General features: G+C 43.5%; 1 protein-coding gene across 1 annotated transcript in view; it reads left to right on the top strand.

Moving 5' to 3' along the window:
* Positions 1–9,599: 9,599 nt before the first annotated feature.
* Positions 9,600–24,044, top strand: part of GUCY2F (guanylate cyclase 2F, retinal) — a gene marked incomplete at both ends in the record, with an annotated part of 38,188 nt that continues 23,743 nt past the window's right edge. The window contains 9 exons of the mRNA XM_082277796.1: positions 9,600–10,338; positions 11,249–11,550; positions 13,044–13,398; positions 16,607–16,691; positions 19,329–19,425; positions 19,928–20,062; positions 21,331–21,411; positions 22,400–22,576; positions 23,486–23,642. Coding sequence (XP_082133922.1) covers positions 9,600–10,338; positions 11,249–11,550; positions 13,044–13,398; positions 16,607–16,691; positions 19,329–19,425; positions 19,928–20,062; positions 21,331–21,411; positions 22,400–22,576; positions 23,486–23,642 — 2,128 coding nt within the window. The remainder of the gene's footprint in view (positions 10,339–11,248; positions 11,551–13,043; positions 13,399–16,606; positions 16,692–19,328; positions 19,426–19,927; positions 20,063–21,330; positions 21,412–22,399; positions 22,577–23,485; positions 23,643–24,044) is intronic.

The raw sequence follows: 24,044 nt of genomic DNA, 5'->3' as shown, positions 1-24,044 counted from the left end.
AGAAAACCGCAAAGCCCAGAGCTCCAGGGACACTGACAATGCGAAAGGCATCCCAAGGGGAGTTCGACACTGCCCCAACATTGCAGCCTCCATGTCTTCCTCATTGGAACCCTCCTCTGCCCAAAGTTGTTTCTTAGGCTGTGCCTTGGGCTAGGGTTAGGATTAGGGTTAGGGTTGCGCCTAGGGTTAGGGTGCTACAGTGGGGATTACTGTAACACGCATAACAAACAAGGCGGCCCGTGGAAAAAAATATATATATAGGCTGATTCTTGATAGATGTTTCAGAGATGTTTTTTTCTCCAACCACATGGCCGGAGCTCTGCCGAGGAACTCTTACAGTCATGGGACCAGAGGGTCTTTGCCCGTGCAGGGGAACACAAAACAACCAGTGGGGAATGAGTCTGACCAGGGGCTCAGGAAACTCTGTGCCTCCCCTCAGGGTCCCTCTCCCAGGACTACATGGCGGGGGGAAGGGACCCCGACATTTCACCCATTTTATTTTAATAAAAGGAGAATGAAAACAACTGGGTAAACATAACAAGAACAGTTTTAAAACAAAACAAGCCACCCTCCTGAGCCTTTAAATGTCCAAAATGATTCTCTGGAACATCTTAAGGCTGTCAGGAGGGAGACAGGACTCTCTGAGCATGCTTTGTGGGGAAACTGAGGCAGGAGAGGGTTTAATTTCTTCCCTCCCCCTTTTCATCCCCCCATCGGCATCGGAGAGGAGTTGTAGGGAAAGGGAATTGTATAGGGAAGCCATGGGGTGAAAAACAGATTAGGAATAAACTGGGGATGGGGTAAACTTAGGAAGGGGTTCATATTGGGTATACGGTAAAAGGGGAAAGTAGGCTGTGGGAAGGGAAGTTGCTGGGATGGATATTTTTTATAATTTTGTGTATAACGGCTGCCTTTGACTGGAATACCCCCAGGCCCAGTAGCATTTGCTACTTGTAAACCCTTCTTTCCTTGTACTACATCAAACTGTACAACTTCCCCATCTCCTACACTTTGCAGGTAATTTTTAGGGTTATTCCTTTTAATGGCAGTTCTATGGATGAATAAATCTTCCCCCGAATCATCTCATGTTGTAAATCCATAGTTGTTTTTGATATTGTACCATTTCACAGTTCCTGTGATTTTTGTGGCTACAACTTCTTCTATCACATCCTTGAGTGTTTGTCGTGGCTGCTGGTCCCGCGTGGCCGTTGCCTCGCTGACTCCAACGTCTCGGTTGGGCCCCCGCGTTGCGGCTGCTCCGCGCCCTCTGAACGGCGCTGCTCTGGCGCGTGTCTGGGCTCTGCGCGGCCCCGCGTTGCCATCGCCGCTGGCCACACGCCCTGTGAGCAGTTCCGCTCTGCAAACTCCACCCTGCTTTGAGAGCGGCCTCATTTCAGCTCGGTGCTGAGCTGCGCGGCTTCTCGTGTCGCTATGGAAACCGCTGTTTCTCCCTCCATAGACCTCTCCAAGCCGTGTACTCAGAGCAGGCTTCCACGCCGACCCCCGGTTCCTGGCTGCTTGTGGCCCACGGCACCCGCAGCGCTGGCGGTGTCGCTCCCTCATTCGCGGTCGCATGGCCGGGGACCCCGAGACTGGGATGGGGTCTGCAATAAGGCGTGTGCTCCCGAGGGGGCTGGGCGCATCCAGTGCAGGCACCTCCACCGGCACGGCTGCAGTCACGCGCTCCTGGGATGGCCAGGGATTATGGCCATCCTCTGCTCTAGGGGTAATAGGACCATACAAATGCTCCTCAAGAGCTTCACTGATTACAATTAATCCACAGAGAGCTTCTGTTGCTAGTCCATGTTTTGTTTGATCCCTTATCTTATCCCAGATCTCGTACCAAAAGCACCCCTGACTAGTTCCAGGAAGATCAATATCAAAAAGTAAGCCTCGAGAAATACAGAAGAAATTTTAGAAAAGCCAGTTAAAAAAATGTTCTAGATCTCCCGGAACAAATATTTTCTTGTTTTGTTGTTCAAGGATTCCTTTAACTTCTAGATACATTTCTTTCTGTGGTTCAGAGAGCAGCATTTCCCATGATTCTTCCACAGTCCAGAGAGAATATCCAAACCAAGGTGAGAAGAGAGAGATCTAGAGTGGTTTTTACTCATGAATTTTCTGTCCTTAGGGATCGGTGTCTTGCCTGCATTCTCTACCATTTGCTAGTGGGGATTACTGTAACATGCATAACAAACAAGGCGGCCGGTGGAAAAGAAATATATATGGACCAATTCTCGATAGACATTTCAGAGATGTTTATTTCTCCAGCCACATGGCTGGGGCTCTGCTGAGGAACTCCTACAGTCACGGGACCAGAGGGTCCTTGCCTGTGCAGGGGAACACAAAACAACCAATCGTGAATGAGTTTGACCAGGGGCTAGGAAACCCCATGCCTCCCCTCAGGGCCCCTCTCCCAGGACTACATGGCGGGGGGAAGGGACCCCGACATTAGGGTTCAGAAAACTGCAAAGCCCAGAGCTCCAGGGACACTGACAATGTGAAAGGCATGTTAAGGGGAACGCGGCACTGCCCCAACATTGCACCCTCAATGTCTTCCTCATTGGAATCCCACCTCAGCCCAGTGCTGTTTCTTAGGCTGTGCCTAGGGCTAGGGTTAGGGTTAGGGTCAGGGTTCAGAAATCCAAAAAGCCCAGAGCTCCAGGGACAGTGATAATGCAAAAGGAATGCCAAGTGGAGCACGGCACTGCCCCACCATTGCAACATTTGTTTCTTCCTCATTGGAACTTGTCTCCACCCAATGCTGTTTCTTAGACTGCGCCTAGGGCTAGGGTTAGGGTTACACCTAGGGTAAGGATTCAGAAAACCACAAAGCCCAGACCTCCAGGGACACTGACAATGGGAAAGGCATGCCAAGGGGAGTGCGTCATGCCCCAGCCTTCCAGCATTCATTTCTTCCTCATCCAAACTTATCTCAGCCCAATGCTGTTTCTTAGACTGCGCCTAGGGCTAGGGTTAGGGTTACACCTATGGTAAGGGTTCAGAAAACCACAAAGCCCAGATCTCCAGGGACACTGACAATGGGAAAGGCATGCCAAGGGGAGCGCGGCATGCCCCAGCCTTCCAGCATTCATTTCTTCCTCATCCAAACTTGTCTCAGCCCAATGCTGTTTCTTAGGCTGTGCCTAGGTCTAGGGTCAGGGCTGGATTTCGAGTGATGCCTAGGTTTAAGGTTCAGGAAACCATAAATCCCAGAGCTCCAGGCAGACTGATAATGCAAATGGAATGTTTGGCAGAGCACGTTGCTTCCCCAGCCTTGCTTGTTGTTTTCTTGGCACTCGTCTCCGCCAAATGCCATTTGCCCAGCTCTGACTGTGGTTATGGTGAGGGTTAGGGTTACGCCTAGGGCTAGGGTTTAGAAACCCATCAAGCCCAGACCTCCAGGGACACTGACTATGGAAAGGCATGCCTAGGAGAGCATGACGCTTTCCCAGTCTTGCTCTCACCTCTTCTTTTTGCCTTGCACTTGCCTCAGCCCAATGTCAGTTTTCTGGCTCTACTTCGGCTTAGGGTTAGGGTTAGGTTAAGACATCATGCAAAATGTCAGCAATTCATGAGTCCATTGACATATTAAGAAGTCCTGTTATCATTCACTGTGTGCAGGCTTGGCATAAGTCCATCATTCTTTGTCTGCCATATGATTTATGGTGATTTTTTTTGTTTTGTTGGTTTGGTTTTGGGTCTTTTTTTGCTGCACTTCATTTAAGCAATTTACTTTTTAATATCCATGGAATGAGAAGCTTCCCGAACTCTGCAATTGCTGTGTGGTTTTGCTGTTTCCCTGAGGTTTTCCGTTGAGGCCACTGATGAAATTGCAGTTGTCTCTGAGTGTGTTCGTTTATGGTGGGATAGAGTTAGCTTTCTTTTCTGTGGCTGGTATGGGATTATTTTGGATTTGTGCTGAACACAGAGTTGATAATATAGAGCTGTTTTTGTTGTTGCTGAGCAGGGTTTGCACAGAGCCAAGGCCTTTGCTGCTTTTCATACTGTCATGCTTGTGGGGAAGTTGCGAGTGCCTGGGAGGGTGGGAGGTGACACAGCCTGTACAGGTGACCCCAACTGACCAAAGGGATATTCCAGATGGTGTGACATCATGGTCAGTGTATAAAGCGAAGGAAGAAGGGGGAAGGAGGGCCATTTGGAATGATGACATTTGTCTTCCTAAGTGATTGTCTACCTGTGATGGGGCCCTGCTCTCCTGGAGATGGCTGAGCACCTGCCTGTCCATGGGAAGACACCTCCTTCAGTAGCTGGCTTTAACTTGCTCATTAAAAGCCCAGCCTGGCTAAGCCTCATGTAAAAAAAAAAATATGAACAGTAGCCACTTCTTAGGTTGAATCATAGCTGTATTCTAAGAGGTTTGGAAATGTCCCCTGAAGAGGTGTGTTCCTCTGTGTATTGCTGTATAATGAGCTTCTGGAAACAAGGCTGCCAAATTAAATACTCAGGTTTTGATGCCTAAATAAATACATGTATAAATATCTCATCCGGTGTTATGAGACTCTTTCCTGCCAGCTCTAATATTAACTATCTAAACCTGCAACATCATATATTCCACTAATGCCAGTGCCAGAGACATGAAATTTCACAGGCTACAAAAAAAGTTTCCAAGAAAATCAAATAAATCTAGCCATTTTGGGAAAGAAGTGGACTCACTTGAACTTGACTGCAGGACTCAGGGATGACCTGTTGGTGCTCTGATGCAAATCAGATAATCTGGGAAAAAACACTTTCAAAATGCTTGACTGCATCTTGCAAACAGGATAATATGCCACAGCAGGACAATACTTCCCAAAAATCCCAGTCTCACCTAAACCATGGGATATCAAATACTTCCTGTGCTGAAGAGTCAAGAAAGTGAGCTCAGGTTGGGTTGACGTCATGCAAACTCAAAGTCACGGAAAGGACAAAGTGGAGAGGAACTTCTAAAGAATGAAAGGGTGAAGGTTTACTAATGCCAGACCATGAGGCTGGACTGAAAATAAATCTTGTCTGTCCAATTTTATATAATTTTTGTAATTAAATCACAATTCTGGCATGTAAGGTCAAGTGGTGTTTATTCCTGAATATCTATGAGCTGTCATCCTACTGAAAGCTGATATTGAAGAGAAAATTAGTGTTACATAGTCAATGTGTCTGCATCATAAGGAAAAAAATATTAATTGCTATTTTTACATAAAGCAGTAGATGAGGACGCTCCTTTGTTAGTGTTTTCTAGTGGAGCCTCTGGGATGTGACTTCTTTTCCCCCCAGTGCTGTTCAATAATGCTACCATATTATCTGGAAGAGAGAGAAAAATTGTTATTCATATAACTTGCAAATTGGCCCAGACCTCTGATTAAGTTGAAGTATTAGAAAAGCACCTACTAAACTAGATGGGTTTGTAAACATCTGGGAAAAAATTTATACCACACTTCCAAGGCAGATGTTTGGGTTAAGGAGAGCAGAGAAGGGCTTAAAAACAGTGGTTCTGCAACTTTGTACATCCTAGCTTAATAAAATTAAAGCAGAGAAAAATAGAATAGGTGACAAAAAATGCCATGACTCCTATATTTAGCATTAAAGAGTGAACCTCACTAATTGATACTGTTTTTAATTTAGCCAAAAGAAAGAAAATTAAAAATGAATGTTAAAAGAGCATTGCAAGGGTGGAATCCTGAAAGCATGCTCTGTGGCAAAAGTATTAATGAGCTGTTTATTTATTTTGTCCAGGGAATGACTAGGATGTGAGCTAATTACGGTGTGCAAATGTCTACAGGGAGGTGATATTTATTTTGCTTCCTGGGTTTTTTTTCTCAGGCAAAAGTAGAGTGAGAGCCAGCTGCAGGAAGCTGAAGCCAGACACCCTAGATGTTAAGTGGGTATTTTTAATGTTGAGGGTAATTAGCTCTTGGAATAACAGACATAGGAATGCAGTAGATCCTCCAAGGTTGGCGTTTTTAATTAGGGCTCAGAGGAGAAAGCCTAATGTGAGTGTTGCTGTGCTGCTCTCCCTCAATTTCCTCTACAATCAGCTGAGATATGAGACTTTTCTTCAGGGAGAGCAGAACACGAATCAAGCCTTTTCCCTATCTCTCTGCTGTCAGCAGAGTTTTTTCCAGAGAAATCAGCTTTATTCAGCAGCACCCACTGGTATAATTCATTAAAAAACACATTTTATATCCAGGATGCTGGAAGAGCTCAGAGCAGCTGCAGCTCCTGGGAGGCTGCTTGGCCAGGCTGATGTGGGAGGTCAGACTGAGTGATTAGAGCACCCTCTCCTGCTCTAAAAATTAAAAGCAGAGCGATACAACTGTGACTTAACTGTCCCAAGGGAAATGTTTTGTCACTTACACACTTCAGTGAGCACTGAAGAGTGTTGGGAATTAATCTGATATGCAAAAAACACAGGATTGCAAAGAAATCTTTGATTTCTGGTTGTGGCAGTAAAGACAAGCTGTAGATGGGAGAAAAAAAGCAAGGTTTGGAGCTACAGGCAGGGTTTTAAACTTCAATGTTTATTTCAGCCAGATGAGTTACATAAATATTTGGGGTGGTTTTGCCTCAGCTGCTTGATTTACCGTGTTTGTTTATTAGTGAAACCAATCAGGCAGTGCCAGGACATGAGCTTGTTTTGCAGGAGTTGGGGTGCTATCCCTAGACTTGGGTACCCTGAGCTTGGGAGAGATGTGCTAGAACCGTTTGGGATAATCAGCTTTTCCTATAGAGGTTGGATTACTGCCACAGCTAATACCTAATGGAAGGAGGGTTGTTACATCTGCAAACAAAAGGAGAAGAAAATGAAGACAGTGATAAAGTTTTCAACCCACCTGGCTATGGAAATATACGAATTGTTAAGGGCAGAGTAATTATGCTAATGAATAGACTGCCAAGGTTATTTTTTAATCTTTCATTGCTGAGATTTGAATGCTATAAACAAACATCCCTTAGAAGTGAGTCACTGGAGTTTTGAAGCTACTCCAGGAGACTTTGAGTCTGCTGACCTGAAGTGGAATTAAACTGTGCAGCCCCACTGTTGATACAGAAAAAAATGAGATAGCAGCGAGCATATGGTATATGGATAGAGATATAGATATATCTGTATGTGGATAAATCAAACTTGTAAGTTCAAATAAAAAAAAAATTAAAACTCTCAACTGAAAAACTTCATTTAATGCTATGTTTTGAGTAAAACCCGGTGTCAAAACCTAATGCACTGGTAGCATACAAAGCAGTGTTCTGAGTTCAGGCTTGACATTAGAGTCTGTCTTAGGCACTTTCCAAATATGAAGCTATTTTATAATCCCTGATAACTATGTTGAGCTGTAACAGTCTTCAAGGAAACACGTGCCCAGGAGCCTCCCTGGATCTGGACTGTGCAAGGAAATTAATGAATGGGAGGAAAATGAATGAAATTAACAGAAAGATCTGCTCTCTCCACTGCATCTGAAAGACTCTGTGGCTTCCCTCAATCATTAGTCATGAGGAGCTGCTCCTGAACTCATGCCAGTGAGATGTGTATAATTTATATGAAGTAGTTGAAGTTAATACTGCTAAAAGGTTGAATTACAAATTATTCCCTCTAGACCACAAATGGTGGACCTCTGACTGCAGCTAAACTATTGCAAAGGGCTTCCAAGCTGGGACAGGCATGGACACATTTGAGGTTTTTCCAGGATGATAGTTGTATTGCCAGGTCCAGGGGGAAGGTGCCTGGGAAAGGTTTACTGGAGGGCTCAGCTCTAGGGAGGTATCTGCAGGACCCAGAGAAATAACCAAGAATGATAAAATAATGGAATAGTTTGTATTGTAAGAAACCGTTAAAGGTCATCTAGTCCAACTCCCAAGAAGACTTTGATGCAAGTGTAAAAAGCTCTGTGTGTGTCATGATGGGTACAAAAAAACCCAAAAAACAGAGAAAAGGGGAACATAGCACATCAGCAGAATGGTAAAGCCAAACCCAAATATTCTGCATACCCCAAACCTAAATAGCTCTTGTCTCAGTTGCTTATAGGGCAGAAGAGGAGTCATCTCTGCTGTGGTGCAGAGACTTAAAGAGCTGTTCTGCAGGGGCCGATCCCAGGAGCTAAATCCCACTAATCCAAGGGCAGAGCCTTAAGATGCCATCCCTACAACTACTAGGTTAGATTGGAGTACAGCTCTGTACTGAGACAGTTCAGTGTGAGGCAGACTTGGACCTCTGCAAGACCTTCAAGAAACTAAGGGTTTGGGAGTTTGTAGCCCAAGCTGTGAAACCCTCAGGAGAGGAATGGCCCTTACCGAAAGGGACATAGGAAGCTTTTGACAAGGCACAGAGGATCCTGGAGCACCCACCCCGCTGGAATGGCCTGTGCACACAAGAAGTTGAAGGAGGTGGGCACCAAAGCAGGGGAAGCTGACCGTGCATTGCCTATCCTCGTGGTGGTGCCCACATCCAAGGACAACCACTGACACTGGAGAGAAGATACTCTGCTGTGGGTGGCTCCTTCTGGAGGTCTCCCTCCATCAGGCAGAGGACCTGCGTGTGTTTACAGCACACACTGCACTGCGGTGCTCTGCGCGGTGTGTCCCGGTGGCTGACCATGCAGGATAAAAATACTTTTCCAGTAATGAACAGGTAAGCTGGAGTAAGGGGCCTGTTATTTTTAGAGCACAAACTTGCTGGGATCAGCAGTTTTCTAAGCCATGGGGTGACACTGCAGATGGAGGGGAGCCTGCTATGGCTTTGCTATTTCTGTGCTTGGCTGTGAAAGGGGAAATTGTTATTAAAAAAAAAAACCTAAACAACCCTATGCCTCCTAGTATTCAACCAAAAATATTTTAAGCCAAGAGTGTACACAAAGCTTTTGACCTGACAGTTATTTAGCAGTTCTTTATCTAAATTCAAATCATAATCCTCCTTTTCCCTAATTTTCTGATTATCTGTTTATCCACCTTTCAATTTGCCTGGTTTAAGAGACTCTGCTATGAGTTGTCCTTGAAAATTTTTCCCAGGAAATTTTAAAGCTGTATGCACATACGTGCATATCCCTAACTACATGAATATATGGGTCTAGATATGTGTGTCTTTGTATGAGCTCTGATTCACATTCACAACCCACTGAGGATTTTTGAGGGAAGCTGATGGCCTAGTGCATTTCACCTTTTTATCTTCTTACATGGGTGTTTGTCTGTGTGACTTTGAAATTACCTTTCTTAGGAACCAGAAGCACAGTGTACCCATAGGTTGTACTTAGTGCTGCAAACAAAGCAGACTCATTCTTCACTGCCTGGTTTCAGAATGCATTGCAAAGCATATTAAAATGGTCATGTAAGCATGCATTTACGGGTTATGGCACATCCAATACTGGCTGGACAATCTTCTGCGTGCTGAGGTGGCTTGCATGCTGTGTGTCCATGTGTCTGTGCATAGCTTTGGCTCCTCAGAGACTTGTGCCTTGAGAGCTGTTGTGCAGTTTGGGCTGACTCATCTGTACCTACATGCACAGAACAAATACCTATGATGAAAGGCAAACATAATCTACTTTCCTTCCAGTGTCTGGTGATGCTCTGCCTGGCTTCCTGTAGAACTTGGTGCAGATCTACTTGCCTGTAAAACCATGTCATTTCATCTGTGGTGTCCTAACAGCTTCTTCTGGGTGCTCTCAAGGCACGTCAGATTGCATCACTTTAACACTGGAAATTCATTCAAAACATTTTTCCAGGCTTGCTGGTGGTTGCTCCTTGGAATAATCCTACTTTGCTCTCCAGCACATTGCTCTGTCTTTAAAATTGGACTGCTTGGACCCTGGAACTGTGACCCCTTCTTTTCCAAAGCTTTTCCCCATGTGGCTGCCAGGTTAGCTGTGGGACGAATAAGCAGAGACCCTTCACTAGATCTTGGCCACAGGCTGGATTATGTGATCCTGCAAGAAGAATGTGAGACACCAAGAGCTCTGGTTAGATTCATTGACTTTGGAAAGCTTTCCTCAGCTTTCATAGGCCCTCTGAACCCTGGCTTCTGTGAGGTGGCTACACATTTAGGGGAAAACTGGAATAAAGCCATCTTCTCATGGATGTGCATCAATTATAAGCTGGATTCCATCATCCAGCATCCTGCATTTGCAAGGACTCTGCCCTCTCCAACCCAAGTTTTGTTTACAATAATGAAATATTTTAAGTGGGCTCATGTTGGCATCATTGCATCCAGTGAGGATATTTGGATGTACACAGCCAAGGAGTTAGCAACAGTGCTCAGGAACCACGGGCTACCTGTAGGCATTGTTACATCTGTGCATAAGGGAGAAAAAGGCATTGAAGACACTTGGAACAAGATTAAAGAAGTTAATGACATCAAAAGTAAGTGCTTTGAGTCTCATTCCTTTTTAGTTTTTTTTTTTTTTTTTTTTTTGCCAGGGCAGGACCAATGGACATACTTTAGAGAATGAAAACTTAAAGTGGTTTAAGTCAAGGAGAATTTTATCTCTGGTCTTAATACAGACAGGGCTTCACATAAAAGAATGCTGGACATTTTGTATGTGATGAAGATAGAGCAAAATAATCTACTACACCCTGAAAGATTGGGTCCAGGTTATCTGAAAAAAGTAATATTTAGTAGATGGTTCTCTGTGCTTGGCTAGTGTAAAGAGGATTTCATACAAAGGTTTTATGTTAATGGTGGTTTGTATTGTGGAATGTCAAAAATCAGTATCAATAGCAAAAATCTCACTTTGATGCCATGTCCTGTGTTTCAGATCTTCCCACCAGACCTTGGCCCCATGGCATTTTGCAGGAAAAGGCACAGACTTTGGGGCAGTCAAGCATAAACCAGATGTTTAAACACAACACAGTGTCCAACCTAAAATCTGTATATTTGGTGAGAGGGCAAGTGTGTGAGTGGTTGGGCACTGCTTACAGCTGTGTGGTGTCTCAGAGCACACAGAGGGAAAGCTCAAGTCTTGATCAATGACAACAACAGCCACAACTGCCCATCATGTTAACCTGTGCCTCATCACCATCAAAATTTCTCTCCATTCCTTCTCCTTTACAGCTCCAGAAGTTGTTAATACTCACAGCCTCCTTTACTAGGTGTTACAGACCTCCAGAGGTTGAACAAAATGGGTGTGACTCAGCTTCCTCAGCATGTGACATGAGAATCTGACCTGATAGAGTAGTTCAGACAGCTCTTTTACTGGGGGGGGGAAGGAGCTATTTTGTGTTGAAAACCCCAAACAGATTAATAACACTCTCCACTGTCCTTGTGTTCCAGTTATACTCCTGTGCATGCATTCTGTTCTCATCGGAGGGCAGGAACAGGCCGCCTTACTCACCAAAGCTCTGGAAATGGGACTAGCAGATGGAAGATACATCTTTGTTCCATATGACACTTTGCTGTACAGTCTTCCTTACCAAAACAACTCATTCAGTGTCTTTGATAATGACAACAAACTCCGGGAAGCTTATGATGCTGTGCTGACCATCACACTGGAGTCTGGAGAAAGGACTTTCTATGATGCATTCAGACAAGCTAAAGAAAGTGGTGAAATAATCAGGGATTTGGAAGCCACACAGGTAAATATTCTTTCTCTTGGGATTTTCTGGGACCTGTCAATAGGAGACATAAGCAATGGTTATAGAGAAAGTACAGGGAAGAGCCAACCCAGCCTGGACACTTTCATTTTGAGAAAAATAAGGAGAAATTTGAATAAGGTCTGCACTCATCTGGAAGGACCATTTTTCCCAGATGTTTGGCAGTATAACTCACTTGGTTCAACTGCAGGACCTTGATGGGAATTCAAGAGAAAGGGACTGTCTCTGAGGCTCCCAGGTTTGGTTTGCTATATGCTAACTGCAATAGACTTGAATTGAAGAGGTATCTCTTAATGTGGATGAAGTCCATGGAGTTTGTAGGGAATCAAAATAAGAAGTCCATATGACTGAGAATTTGAGGGAATGAGACAGACTAAAGAAATACTGGATGCTTCTAGAGGGAAATGCTGAAGACCACTGCTGTTTCATTCTTCTCAGCACTATCGTCAAAGTTATTCTTTGTCAGCACAATTATCTGAAAGTCACTGGTAGCCTATTAAAAACCAAATCAGTTGTTACCTTGTGGACATTTACAAGAAGAATTGGAGAATCTTATACTGGTGAAGAGATACAGTATTCAACTGAGCTAATCTTCAAATCTCCCTACGACATTTCAAAAAATTACAAGTATTTTTAAGGCATAAATTATCAGAGCTGCATGGAACTACTTTAGAAGGAGATGAATCATGTCTTGAAAGCATTAATTTCTTTTCCTTCACTTCAGTGAGAGCCCAGGTTAACTATACTGAGTGTCAGGTTCTCACTGCAGATATCTACATATGATCAATTCATCCCACCACAAATGTCAGATTCTGTGGGTCCCAAGAGCACTCCTTATTTTTTTATCACAGGTACATGGCTATAATCTCTCTTCACCTACCATGTGATTGCAAAAGTCACCATTTGTGTTAAAGGTTCCTAAATCAAGGCTGGCATGGAAGGGAGAAATGCAAACAGAAAATGCTCTGGTACCCCACAGAACAAGTTTGCTATGGCTCTGCTTTGGGATATTTGCATCTTTGGGATAAATAATATTCTGACAGAGAAGACCAATTCTTTGTGCATGACACTTTTCCTGTCTTGGTATGGAGTCTCTGACTTTGATCTTCTATTTGTAGAAGATGTTTTAGTGTAATGTTTTGAGGCAGAATAAATTCATGATAAATTTCAGCCAAACATCAGGCTCAGAATCTTGCCTTTTACCAAAATAATGCAATTTTGCATGGTTTTAAAAATATTTTGAAGTTGCATTTTGGGAATCAACCATAAGAAAAGACAGATATTCAAAGTCATGCATATATTGGGTCTACCTTCAGCCTAAGATTCTTCAAACCCATTACTCTGTGAGCCTTAATGTTCTGGTGTCTCAGTATTTGAGTTTACAACTTAGCCAAGGGGACAGTGTTTTTGCCATCAATCTCAAACTGAAGGTTAGGAGCAGTTTATCCTGACCTCAATTTCTTCTGTATTTTTAGGTTTCTCCACTCTTTGGAACAATCTATGATGCCATTTATTTCATGGCAATGGCTATGGACAATGCCCGGAGGAAAGGAGTCAAAGCCCCAGGAGCCAACATAGCTGAGCACACAAAAAACTTCAGTTTCCCTGGATTTACTCACTGGGTAGAGACAGACAGCTGTGGGAAAGGGCTGAACAACTATGTGATACTGGACACAGATGGTCATGCAAACCAGCTTTTCCCAACCCACCTGCTGGACATGTCTTCAGGCTCTGTGCGGTCCCTAGGCCAGGCCATCCACTTTCCTAATGAAGTTCCACCCAAACCAGACTCCAGCTGTTGGTTTGATCCAGATGTTCTCTGCACTGAAGGTAACAAAGAATAAACTAACCAAAAATAGGGTGAAGTGGCATTAAGTTCATGATTCTCATTTCTTTCATCTTTTCTTTCACTCCAAGTGGTTACCCCTTTAAATTAGAACTCCCCAACCAGAAAAGTCTAAATTCAAGAATCTAATATAAAAATCCCCAATCATCATGCTGTTTGTAATGGGAGTCCTGTGCAGGGGTAACACCATTGATCCACAATACTCTCTTATTGCTTGTTAGGTCATGGAATAATAGAATCATTACAGTTGGAAAAGACCTCTAGGATCATCGAATCCAACCCTTATCTTAACACTGCCAGGCCCACCACTAAGCCATGGCCCTAAACACCACAACTACACACTTTTTTCAACAATTCCAGGGCCATAAATCCCACTAATCCCCATGGCCAATAAGGTTGTTGCTACTGTTATGTGCTTGAAAGGATTTTCTGGGTCTAACACTCAACATCTGCCAATTTTAATAGCAACCATTACATAACAGAGGCTCCACCCAGCACTGTTTCCATCCTTCTGGGGCATGGGGCACTAAGAGGATTTGCCTTGAAGACAGCCTAAGAGAGCTGCACAACAGCAGATGCTCTCAGCATCCTGCCTGTTAACCCCTGCTTCTTTATCCAGGTAGCAACGAGGTGTGAAGGACCATCAGAGCTCACCTCATTGAGAAAAAAGGATAATCGTTACTCAAAATGATTTGAGTTACTGTAGATGACAGAGATAGTAATTGAAAGCTTGGAGGCAGAGATTCCTAGGTTCAAAAGTCTGGGCACTGGGTTTACTTATTGTTTTTAATTTGAGGCAACTGTGGTGCAGTTTTAAAGTTCACAGGGAAGCCAAAATGCCAGGGTAGGGTACTTAATCTCCTCTTGACATATTTACTTACAATACTAAGCATTTGGACCTATTGACCCAGGATATGACTTAAACAGATGAAATTAACCACATCTATGAAATATTTCATTCAGTAGCTGAGAAAACTCTTCCCCTTGCCTTAGCCATAACTGAGCTGACACATGAATCAGTGTCACTCTATGAAAACTGGATGTATACTGATCTTACAGCAACTGGCAAGCAGTAGAAGAGGTAAGTATAATACTATCATATATCTAATTTTGCATTGCCCCTAGGAACAACATAGCAATTTAGCCTCTCATTGCAGTCTATGGAAAAATTCCACTGATTTTTAGAGAGGTCAGATTTTATGTTCATGCCTTTACAAAAGCAGAAACCTCTGGGCATTTGTCAATAAAACAGTAATTTATTATGATTGCTAGAATTTCAGAGACTGAACTTTATGGCTAGAATTAAATACAAGCCTCACTCTAGCTTTTGTATGAAGTTAGGCTTGGAGGGTAGTTGGATGTGAAGTTGTCAGGCTGCTGTAGTTCCTAACTCCAGGTTCACCAGGAGCAGGGCTGAGCTGGTGTTCCCAGTACATGAACACACACACACTGCAGACATAGCCAGTCGCTGACAGCGTAACACATACAAGAGAGTTATATCTTTACAGACACCACTACCCACAACCAGCACTTCTGGGACATGGACATCAGAAATGGCCTGGTCCTGCTCTCGTGCACCTCATAATTAGGCTCCAGTCTTGTTACCAGATCTCACAGCCTCAACTCCTGCAGACTCACAAATGCATCCTCTGATGGATGGTCCAAACCCAAATTCCGCCACAGCCAGCTCTCAAACCCTTCAGTCTCTGCAGGAGCTGATTCCAGACTTGTGATCTTTCATGGGCTGAAGGCTCCAGGACTTACCTTCCCTGTTAGTTAGGTTGATGGTGAGTCTGTAAACATCATATGCAGTCAGAGAGCACTGTTACCTGGGGAAAAAGTAGTAGGGATTCAGAGGTAGGAATGACTGCACTGATCAAGTGCAGGGTTTGCCTGGAAAAAATGCACAACATGGCTATGCATCAGCATCCTCTCACATACTTGAGCATTCCTGACCCATTCTACCTCTCCCTTTACCCATGTTTACCCTTTCCCCTAAAGAACCTGTAAGAAGTTTCATTTTTCACCCCCACAGTTCCCTATAGCATCCCCTAATGACTTTAACACAATCCCGTAAGTTCCCTCAAGCATGCTGTAAGTTTGGTCTCTCTCATAAGCTCATAATCAGCTTACTTTCTCTTCTGGTTAGTTGTAAAGTATAGTATGGCTTGGGAGGGACCTTTCAAGGCCATCTATTCCAATTCCACACTAGACCAAGTTGCTTAAAGCCCCAGGGAGCCTGATTTTGAACACTGCCAGCAATGGGGCAGACACAGCTTCCGTTGGCAACCTCTTCCTGTGTCAATAAGGGACAAGAGCCCTAGACTGAAGCAGTAAAATTTCAGCTAAAATGCTCTGTCTTTTCCTGAAATGAATACCAATTTTCAAAAATGCCTTCAGCTTTTACTGGAAAGCTCTAAGTCTCAGTGCTTGCAGATAGGTGCAAGTGTGACACAGTCATGAACCTTTTGTCAACCCAAATTTCTCCGTATTTGTGTGTATAGACCTCTGGATACAAACAGAATAAAATAGAAAAATCAGAAAACGGAAGAGACAGACACAGCAAACAGTTCCTACTGGAATTTTGCTCATGCAGTCATGTCAGCTTCCAAACACACTCATCAGCAAAATATCTGTCTCCAGTACTTTCTGTTGATAAATGTGTTGAGGAGAATATCAACCTTCTGCTGCTCATCCTCTTCTTCTCTTTTCAGCATTAGAAATATGCAGCAGAGAATGAAAAATCCCAGATGGGCCAGTGACTCACACAGGCTGTCAGTTTGGTACCACATGATAAAGATTTTTCAGCATTTCAATTCCTCAAGAGAAAAGGGTCAAATGTTAAAAAGTTATGAACTTTACAGAAGCTTCCTCTAAAACATAATACTTCCCTGTGAGTCAATTTATTTATTTGAAGAAAAACTATTTTTCCACTGATCTAGGGCCCTAGATCTGGTTTAGAAAAAAAAGGGCATGGAAATAAATAATTAGCATATTTGAAGTCTCATGTAAACCAAGTTAGTAAGTATTTGTGTATTCACAAATGAACATTGCAAAAAAATTGTCTTCCAGCATTCTCCTGGCTGAATATTTGACTTTGTAATCTGATGGCCTGATATTGATATTTTTAATATTATTGCCTAAATCAAAATGATTTTCTAATTCACTGATTCTTTTCCCATCTTTGCACAGGGATTGAGCCTTCAGTCATTATGCTGGGAGTAATGCTGTTATTTGTCCTGGTGTTGTGTGCTATGGGCCTGGCTTCTGTCATCAGGTGAGAATGGAGTTGGTGACACTTTTAGCTTCTTGTGCTTTAGCCAGCAGTTTAGACTATGCACACATAGAAGGTCTGATTTTGCTCTTGGCTCTCCAGCCACATATCTCTTCACATTTGTGGTGTGTTGGCCCTGGCTGCATGCCAGGCATCCACCAAAGCCACTCTATCTCTCCCTTTTTCCTGGACAGGGAGAGAGAATACAACAAAAGGCTCATGGGTCAAGATGGGGTCAGGAAGAGATCATTCACCAATTACTACAACAGCCAAAATGGACTTGTGGGGAAATTAAATTTATTGCCAATCAAATCAGAGTAAGATAATGAGAAATAAAATCTTACAAACACCTTCTTCCCATCTCTCCCTTCTTCCCAAGCTTAACTTACTTCCAGATTCTCTACTTCCTCCCCAGTAGTGATATAGGGGCCAGGGAATGGGGATTGCAGTCAGTTCATCACACATTGCTTCTGCTGCTCCTTTCTCCTGATGGGAAGGGCTCCTCACACCCTTCCCCTGCTCCAGCAGTCTGTTGCTGGATGTTTCTGAAGCATTAGGAAGCTGGTTATCACTTTGGAAGTGCAAAGGATGACATATAAACTAAAGACAGGAATCTGTTATGAGAACATGAGGGTTGAAACCAAGTCTTTTTCTTACTCCAGATCATCCTTGCCTGGATTTCTGTCCTTAATATAATCATGTTTCCTATGAAACATGTGAGGCTGACCCTCTGTATTTTCTCCATGTACTAAAGAGATAGAAAACACCTCTGGAGAGAATTTGGAGCAATTATTTAGCATACATCTTTATTATCAAGTTGATTCACTCCCTGTTTTGAGCTGGGATTCAGCTCCCTGGTCATTCCCATTATATGTGTATTGGTCTGGGCATGGGATCTTTGGAAAAAATGCAATAGTCTTCCAGGGAAGGAATAATTTCCAATAATTACATGTCACGTCTATGTCCCAACTCTATATCCAAGGTAGAAATGTGCCAGAATGGATTGGTTGGTCGAGGAGCTATGGATTGCTATTGGTAAGGTCACTATAGCCCCCTGGAGTAATTTGTATCTAGTTATTGATGTCCACATGACTGCAACTGGAGTGAAAATAGAATGAAATTAGAAGGCATATTTACTCAGCAGTAATGAGTTCAGCAGTCCCTTCTCGGGACCCACTTCAACAGGTCCATGACCTTTTTAAGTCAGGGGCCCCAGAGGTGGATCCAGCACGTGAAGCCAGATGTGAGGAATTCAGGGGTGTTGTGAACTGGCTACCTACCTAAAGACTCTCCAACTCTTGCAGGCAGAGTATCTTGAACAACCAACTTCTCAGGGGTCCCAACAAGATAATACTGTTAAGCAGAGCAGAGTTCCTAGGCTGTTCTGTCCAGCTTTGCCTCTCAAATAATTCCAACATGTGTTGTCTCCACTCCTGAACTATCCCTCCAAACTCAGATATAAGGCCTCCCAGCAAGCAACACCCCAAACAGCTCCCACACTTTCAGCACACAGCTGCTTCTGATAGAACTGCAGACACTGAGGAGGTTGCCTCCATCTGCCCACACTTTGAAACCCTGCTCTGTTCCCTGGCCACCAGCCTCTACAATTAAGTAAATGACAGACAATATTTCTGCCAACTCTATTTGTAAGCTCTTCCACAAGCACCAGGCTGTGCTTGGGAAGGCTTGGTCATGAGTAAAGATGCATGGACATCTGCAAGGGAAGTAAAAGTCCAGCATGACTCAATGATTTATATTAGGGAGGGGCATGTCTGGAACTAATAAAACCTGGTTTTGTCTCCTAATAGAGAATGATTTGGGATATGACAAATAAAAGCAGGCAAAATAAAATATGCATTGCGTACACATCCAATTAATATTTGTAAGCAGATTCAATCCAGTTGTCTATTTGTGATGAGATCCTTTGCGATGATAGCTTTTGTTGTCTGTGAAATGAACAACTCTTGACTGAGGGAATTTGAGTCCGAGCCAAGGCACTGTGATTTGTCCACTGCTTTTACCAACATCCATCCCCCCACCCACACCATTTTTGACCTTAAAGATCATCTAGTTCCAACCCCTCTGCCATGGGCAAGGACACCTTCAACTAGACTAGGTTGCTCATAGACCCATCCAACATGGCTTTGAACACTTCAAGGGATGGGGCTGTCACAGCTTCTCTGGGTAACCTGTGACAGAGCCTCAGCACCTCCACAGAAAAGAATTTCTTCCCAATATCTAATCTAAACCTACACTCTTTCAGCTGGAAGCCATTCCCCCTTGTCCCATCACTCCATACCCCTGTCATAAGTCCCTCTCCAGCTCTCTTGTAGCCCCTGTCCTTAGGCACTGGAAGGTGCTCTAAGGAATCCCCGAAGCCTTCTCTTTTCACGCTGAACAACCCCAGCTCTCTCAGCCTGTCTCCATAGCAGAAGGGCTCCAGCCCCCGATCATCTTCATAGCCTTCTCAGGACCTGCTCCAACAGGTCCATGACCTTTGTAAGTCAGGGGCCCCAGAGGTGGATCCAGCACTGCAGGAAGGGTCTAATAGTTCAGGGAAGCCAGATGTGAGGAATTCAGAGGTGTTGTGAACTGGCTACCTACCTAAAATTGATAACCATGGCTCTCCAACTCATGCAGGCAGAGTATTTTGAACAACCAGCTTTTCAGGGGTCCAAACAAGATAATACTGACCTTGGATGACCTCATCTTCATCAACCCAGAACTACACAGAAAGGTGAGTCCTTCAACTCGTGAAAGGAATCTGGTGGAACACTCTTAAACAGATTTGTTGTGTGGTATTTTCATACTCATGAAGCTCTGGAAAGGTCATTTCACTTTTCCATGTCATTTTCCCCTGCGTATCAGAAAACTTCCCGTATGCTGAGTGGCTTTGAGTTTCAGATTAGATATCAGAGCTTTTATGATGATGTAAACTAGTAGCCTCGATTGTGTTTCTTCTAGCTGCTAGGGCTTATTCCTTGTTCTTGAGGTTGGATGGTGCACCGTAGGACATGTCCATATAGATAAACCATATTACCCTCTAAAACAAAGTGTCTGCATTCAAATATATTGGGAACTGTTCCTGGCCCATTCTGGCTGCTACCCAGAGCTGATGATCCACTGGGGGACAATCCCATGATTTCCTTACCCAGAAGTCTGTGCTGCAAGGCAGAGCTGGAATGGAGGTTTACACCCAAAGGTGGTAGCTGTCTTGCACTTGTTTCCTTGTCTTCCAGAGGCTAACCTTGGACAGTCTGACTGATGCAAACAGCATAGCAGTCAAGAGCAGAAGCCTGAAATCCATAACCCGCTCCGGTTCCCTGAAAAGCACAGTTGCCACCCATGAAACCTCCAATGTGGCCTTGTATGAGGTAGGTAGGGACCTTGTGCAGCCTTCTCCCGCTGCTTCTCTTCACTGCACTTCTCAAGGGGGAAAAGTTTTTGGCTGCAGTACTGTAGGTCCCAGGATGGAGATACTGTGAACACACCCTAAGTATGAAAATAAATTACTCCCAAGTATGGACAAAGCAGTGTTTAAGGTGACTCTGCTCCAACCCTCACACTGACACTTGGAGTCATGTGGGATGGTGATATTCAACATCCATATGTAACATTGCCAGGTCTGGTCGTTGTTATGGAAGTCACCACCTAAAGGCACCATGACAAACCTTTCTTGCAAGACAGTCTTTAGCTGGTGACATCTCTAAAAAGGAACTTTCTTGCAAGACAGGATCCAAATACACAAACGGAAGCTCAAATTTCCCTTTGTGGCAATAGGACTGTACGGAGCTTAAACAGAGGCAACGGCCAAGAAAATTCACCCCATCCATTGGCTATTTCCTGAAAATGCAGCTTTTTGAAGAATTGGCATGGTAACTTCTCCTGAAGGGAAGGAAAATAAATTGGATTTATCATTAATGCCAGAGAAAAGTTCTGGCCAGTTATTTTCCTTTTAAATAAATTTATTATTGTTCATCAAATATTAACACACTTTCCAGGCATGAAATTCTGATCCAGGTGAACGTCCTGCCTCACTCCTTTTTTCGAGGATTTGCTGTGGATATTCTTAATTGGGTTCAGTATATAAAGAATCTATTTCCAAGGACATTAAAAATCCCCGGCCACTTTCAAACTCAAGGATCTGAAATTCAGATCTGGATCCCAATGCTAGCTGTTGCTCAGAGATTTGCTCTGACAGTCACCTGTATTGGGATTAGGGGCCTGGAACTTCTCTCTTTAGAGGAAAGGTTGAGGAAGTTGGGCCTGTTCAGCCTCAAGAAGAGACAACTGAGAGGGCACGTAATTAATGTCTATAAATATCTGAAGAGAGAGTGTCAAGAGGCTCTTCTCAGTGGTGCTGAGCAATAGGACAAGAGGCAAAAGGCAGAAACTGATGCACAGGAAGTTCCACCTGAATGTGAGGAATAACTTCTTTGCTATGTGGGCGGCCAAGCACTGGAAAAGATTGTCCAGAAAGGGTGTGAAGACTCCCTCACTGGAGATATTCAAGAAGTGTCTGGACACAATCCTTTGCTATGTGCTCCAGGATGACCTGGCTTAAGCAGGGAGGTTGGACCAGATGGTCCATCACTGGTTTCTTCCAAACTTAACTGTTCTCTGATTCTGTGATTGTGGACAGGGAGACTGGGTGTGGCTGAAAAAATTTGAGATGGGAGAAGTTCACAATCTGCGGCAAAGCTCCACCAGCATCTTAAGGAAGGTAGGAATACGGGATGATGACATGTGGAAGGAAGGTTTCTCAGGGGATATTTGTGATTTCAGGGTGTTTTTGTTGTCTTTGTCTCATGTTTATCCATTAAATCACGCATTGTGGTTGTTAATGAGTCTTGTCTGGTGAAATGTGGTAGAATGGACCATGCAAGACTGCATCTGACAAATTTACCATAGATCCACGTCAGAGTCAGCAGCTTGTAAAACCCACCCTGGACCTGCCACTTCAAAGCTGGTGCGGTGTTAAATGTACAATGAATCCTTCACATGACCTTGCCTGCAAAGGCAGAGTGGTTTGGGGAGCTCATCCCTGCACAGTGTGAGGCACTGGTAGATATTTTCACGTATTATATGTTGACAGTACGACACAGACACAGTCATGCGTTTCTCTGGGGTTTGCTTTGTGTTTCCATCTAAGATGCCTCTCAGAAGCTTAATTTTAGTCTTCAATTTCATTATTACAAATGACAAGAAAACATACTTGTTTTCCATATTCAAGGCCATTAGTTGTTGACAGCTATTGCTGACACAGCAGTGGCATTTTTATGCATGTAAAAGCAACAAATTTACCAGGGCATGTCTCCAAAGGCACCATTGATGGACGACTTTGGACTCTCTAGGTACGGTCTTGCTTTGCAGTTCAGAGCAAGATCCACATGCTGAACTCAATCTACGTCAGCAAAGCCATTTTGGCCTAGTGAAAGATTCAATCCAGTTTGTCTAAACAAAACACAAATTTCTGTTTAGTTTGCTTTTGCTATCTTGCTTTGTCTTAATGGATAGACAAAGGAAAGCAAAGCTTGAAAAGAGTGTTGAGTAGCCAAAAATAAGCACCAAACAGGTTTTTTGCTTCACCATCCTTCTATGGAAGGCTGTTTGGGAGTACAAATGTGATAAGGGCATCTAGTGATATCAAGAAGTTTTTAAGCAGATGTCTGGCTGACCTGGTCTCACTGAGATTCACTGTCTTGTTTCAGATGAAAGATCTGCGTCATGAAAATGTGAATCTGTTCCTGGGCTTTTTCTCTGACTGTGGCATTTTTGCCATAGTGACGGAGTACTGCTCACGAGGCAGCCTGGAGGACTTGCTGAGAAATGAGGATATGAAACTGGACTGGATGTTCAAGTCCTCTCTTGTGATGGATCTAATTAAAGTAAATCCATTGCTTCTGCTGAGGCATGATCTGCATGGGACTTTTATGATGACTAAGCTATTTCAATCAGAACTTTGGGATTTTTATAATAACACCGGGAAAACAAACATGAATGTAATTGTATCAGTCTTTAATGGACACCTCTTATCCTTATTTTATTGCCATCTGAGAGAAGCACCATTTAGGGCAATAGAACTACAACCACACAGCAGGACAAGAGGTTAAAACTACACATCAGGCTGCAACTGATCACCTAGAGCAATAGAAGTTTGTGACAAGTTCATTCTTTGCGAAGGCCCTTTCTTGTCGTAAATCAGAAATGCATCCACCATAGAACCAAAGAGCATCCATCTCCTGCCACAGGATGGCTGCACATACGGTGCCTTTAGCAGTGTTCACATTTCCAGTCATGTCCCACGTTTTCACATCTTACTAGTGAACTACTAATTTGGGACAGGTAGATTCCAGAGGGTAGACTGCCAGAACCATTCTTTCAGTCTGTGATCCACCTTCTGAACCTCCTTGAAGGAGCTGGGATGAGGCAGCCAGCTCTTCAGGACATCCTTTGACCTAACTGTTTGGTAACACTTGTGTCCACTTTCTTATCCTTGTCTAAAAGCAGAACTTCTGGGTGCAGTGAGACATAGGGCTACAGAGGGAGGCATCTGACTCTTCCTAAAGTTGTCAGACCTTTCCAATATTACTTTAGGGTGCAGATAAACCTATTTCATATTCCTAATCCATTTTTGAACGTCTCACATAGTTTATTGTTTTGATCGTTACTGCATTTGACATAGAGTCAATCCTGCATCTGATGCCATCTAAGGTGACATATTGACTTGGTGTCTCTGAGTGCTGATGGACAAGATAATTCTTAAGGATCAACCTGGATTTTTTTCTGTTTCATAGGGAATCAGATATTTGCATCACCAAGATTTCGCCCATGGACGTCTCAAGTCTCGTAACTGTGTTGTGGATGGCCGGTTTGTCCTAAAGATCACTGACTATGGTTATAACGAGATCTTAGAGGCACAGAAATGCCCCTATATTCAGCCTTCCCCAGAAGGTGGGTGTGATGAGGAATTTTTTTTTTTTTAAATATTTGTCCATTGATTTAACAGATATTTTCCCCTATATAACTTCAGGCCAGTGGTCACGCAAGGATTTACATGCTCAATCCCACTACATGTGTTTTCCTCTATACCATGCATTGTTATAAGAAAGGGTAAGCAAAGGTTTTTTTCAGGCTACCTGAAAGTGAAACAAATAGCAGAGCAACATGGTAAAAAAACCCATCTTTTACTGTAAGCAGTGACAGAACTTCAGCTTGTCACAGTTGGAGAAGGACTAAATTGTCCCTGAAATCTAATCAGTACTGAATCTCTGTGACCAGTAGAATTGGCTTTGCATCCTTAGACCCAGCACTGTATTTGGAGTTTTATGCTAACCCAAATGCAAAGACACTTTT

The sequence above is a fragment of the Coloeus monedula genome (genome assembly GCF_965178545.1).
Source record: "Coloeus monedula genome assembly, chromosome: 3".
NCBI lineage: Eukaryota > Metazoa > Chordata > Aves > Passeriformes > Corvidae > Coloeus > Coloeus monedula.
This window is presented reverse-complemented; position numbering and strand designations above follow the sequence as displayed.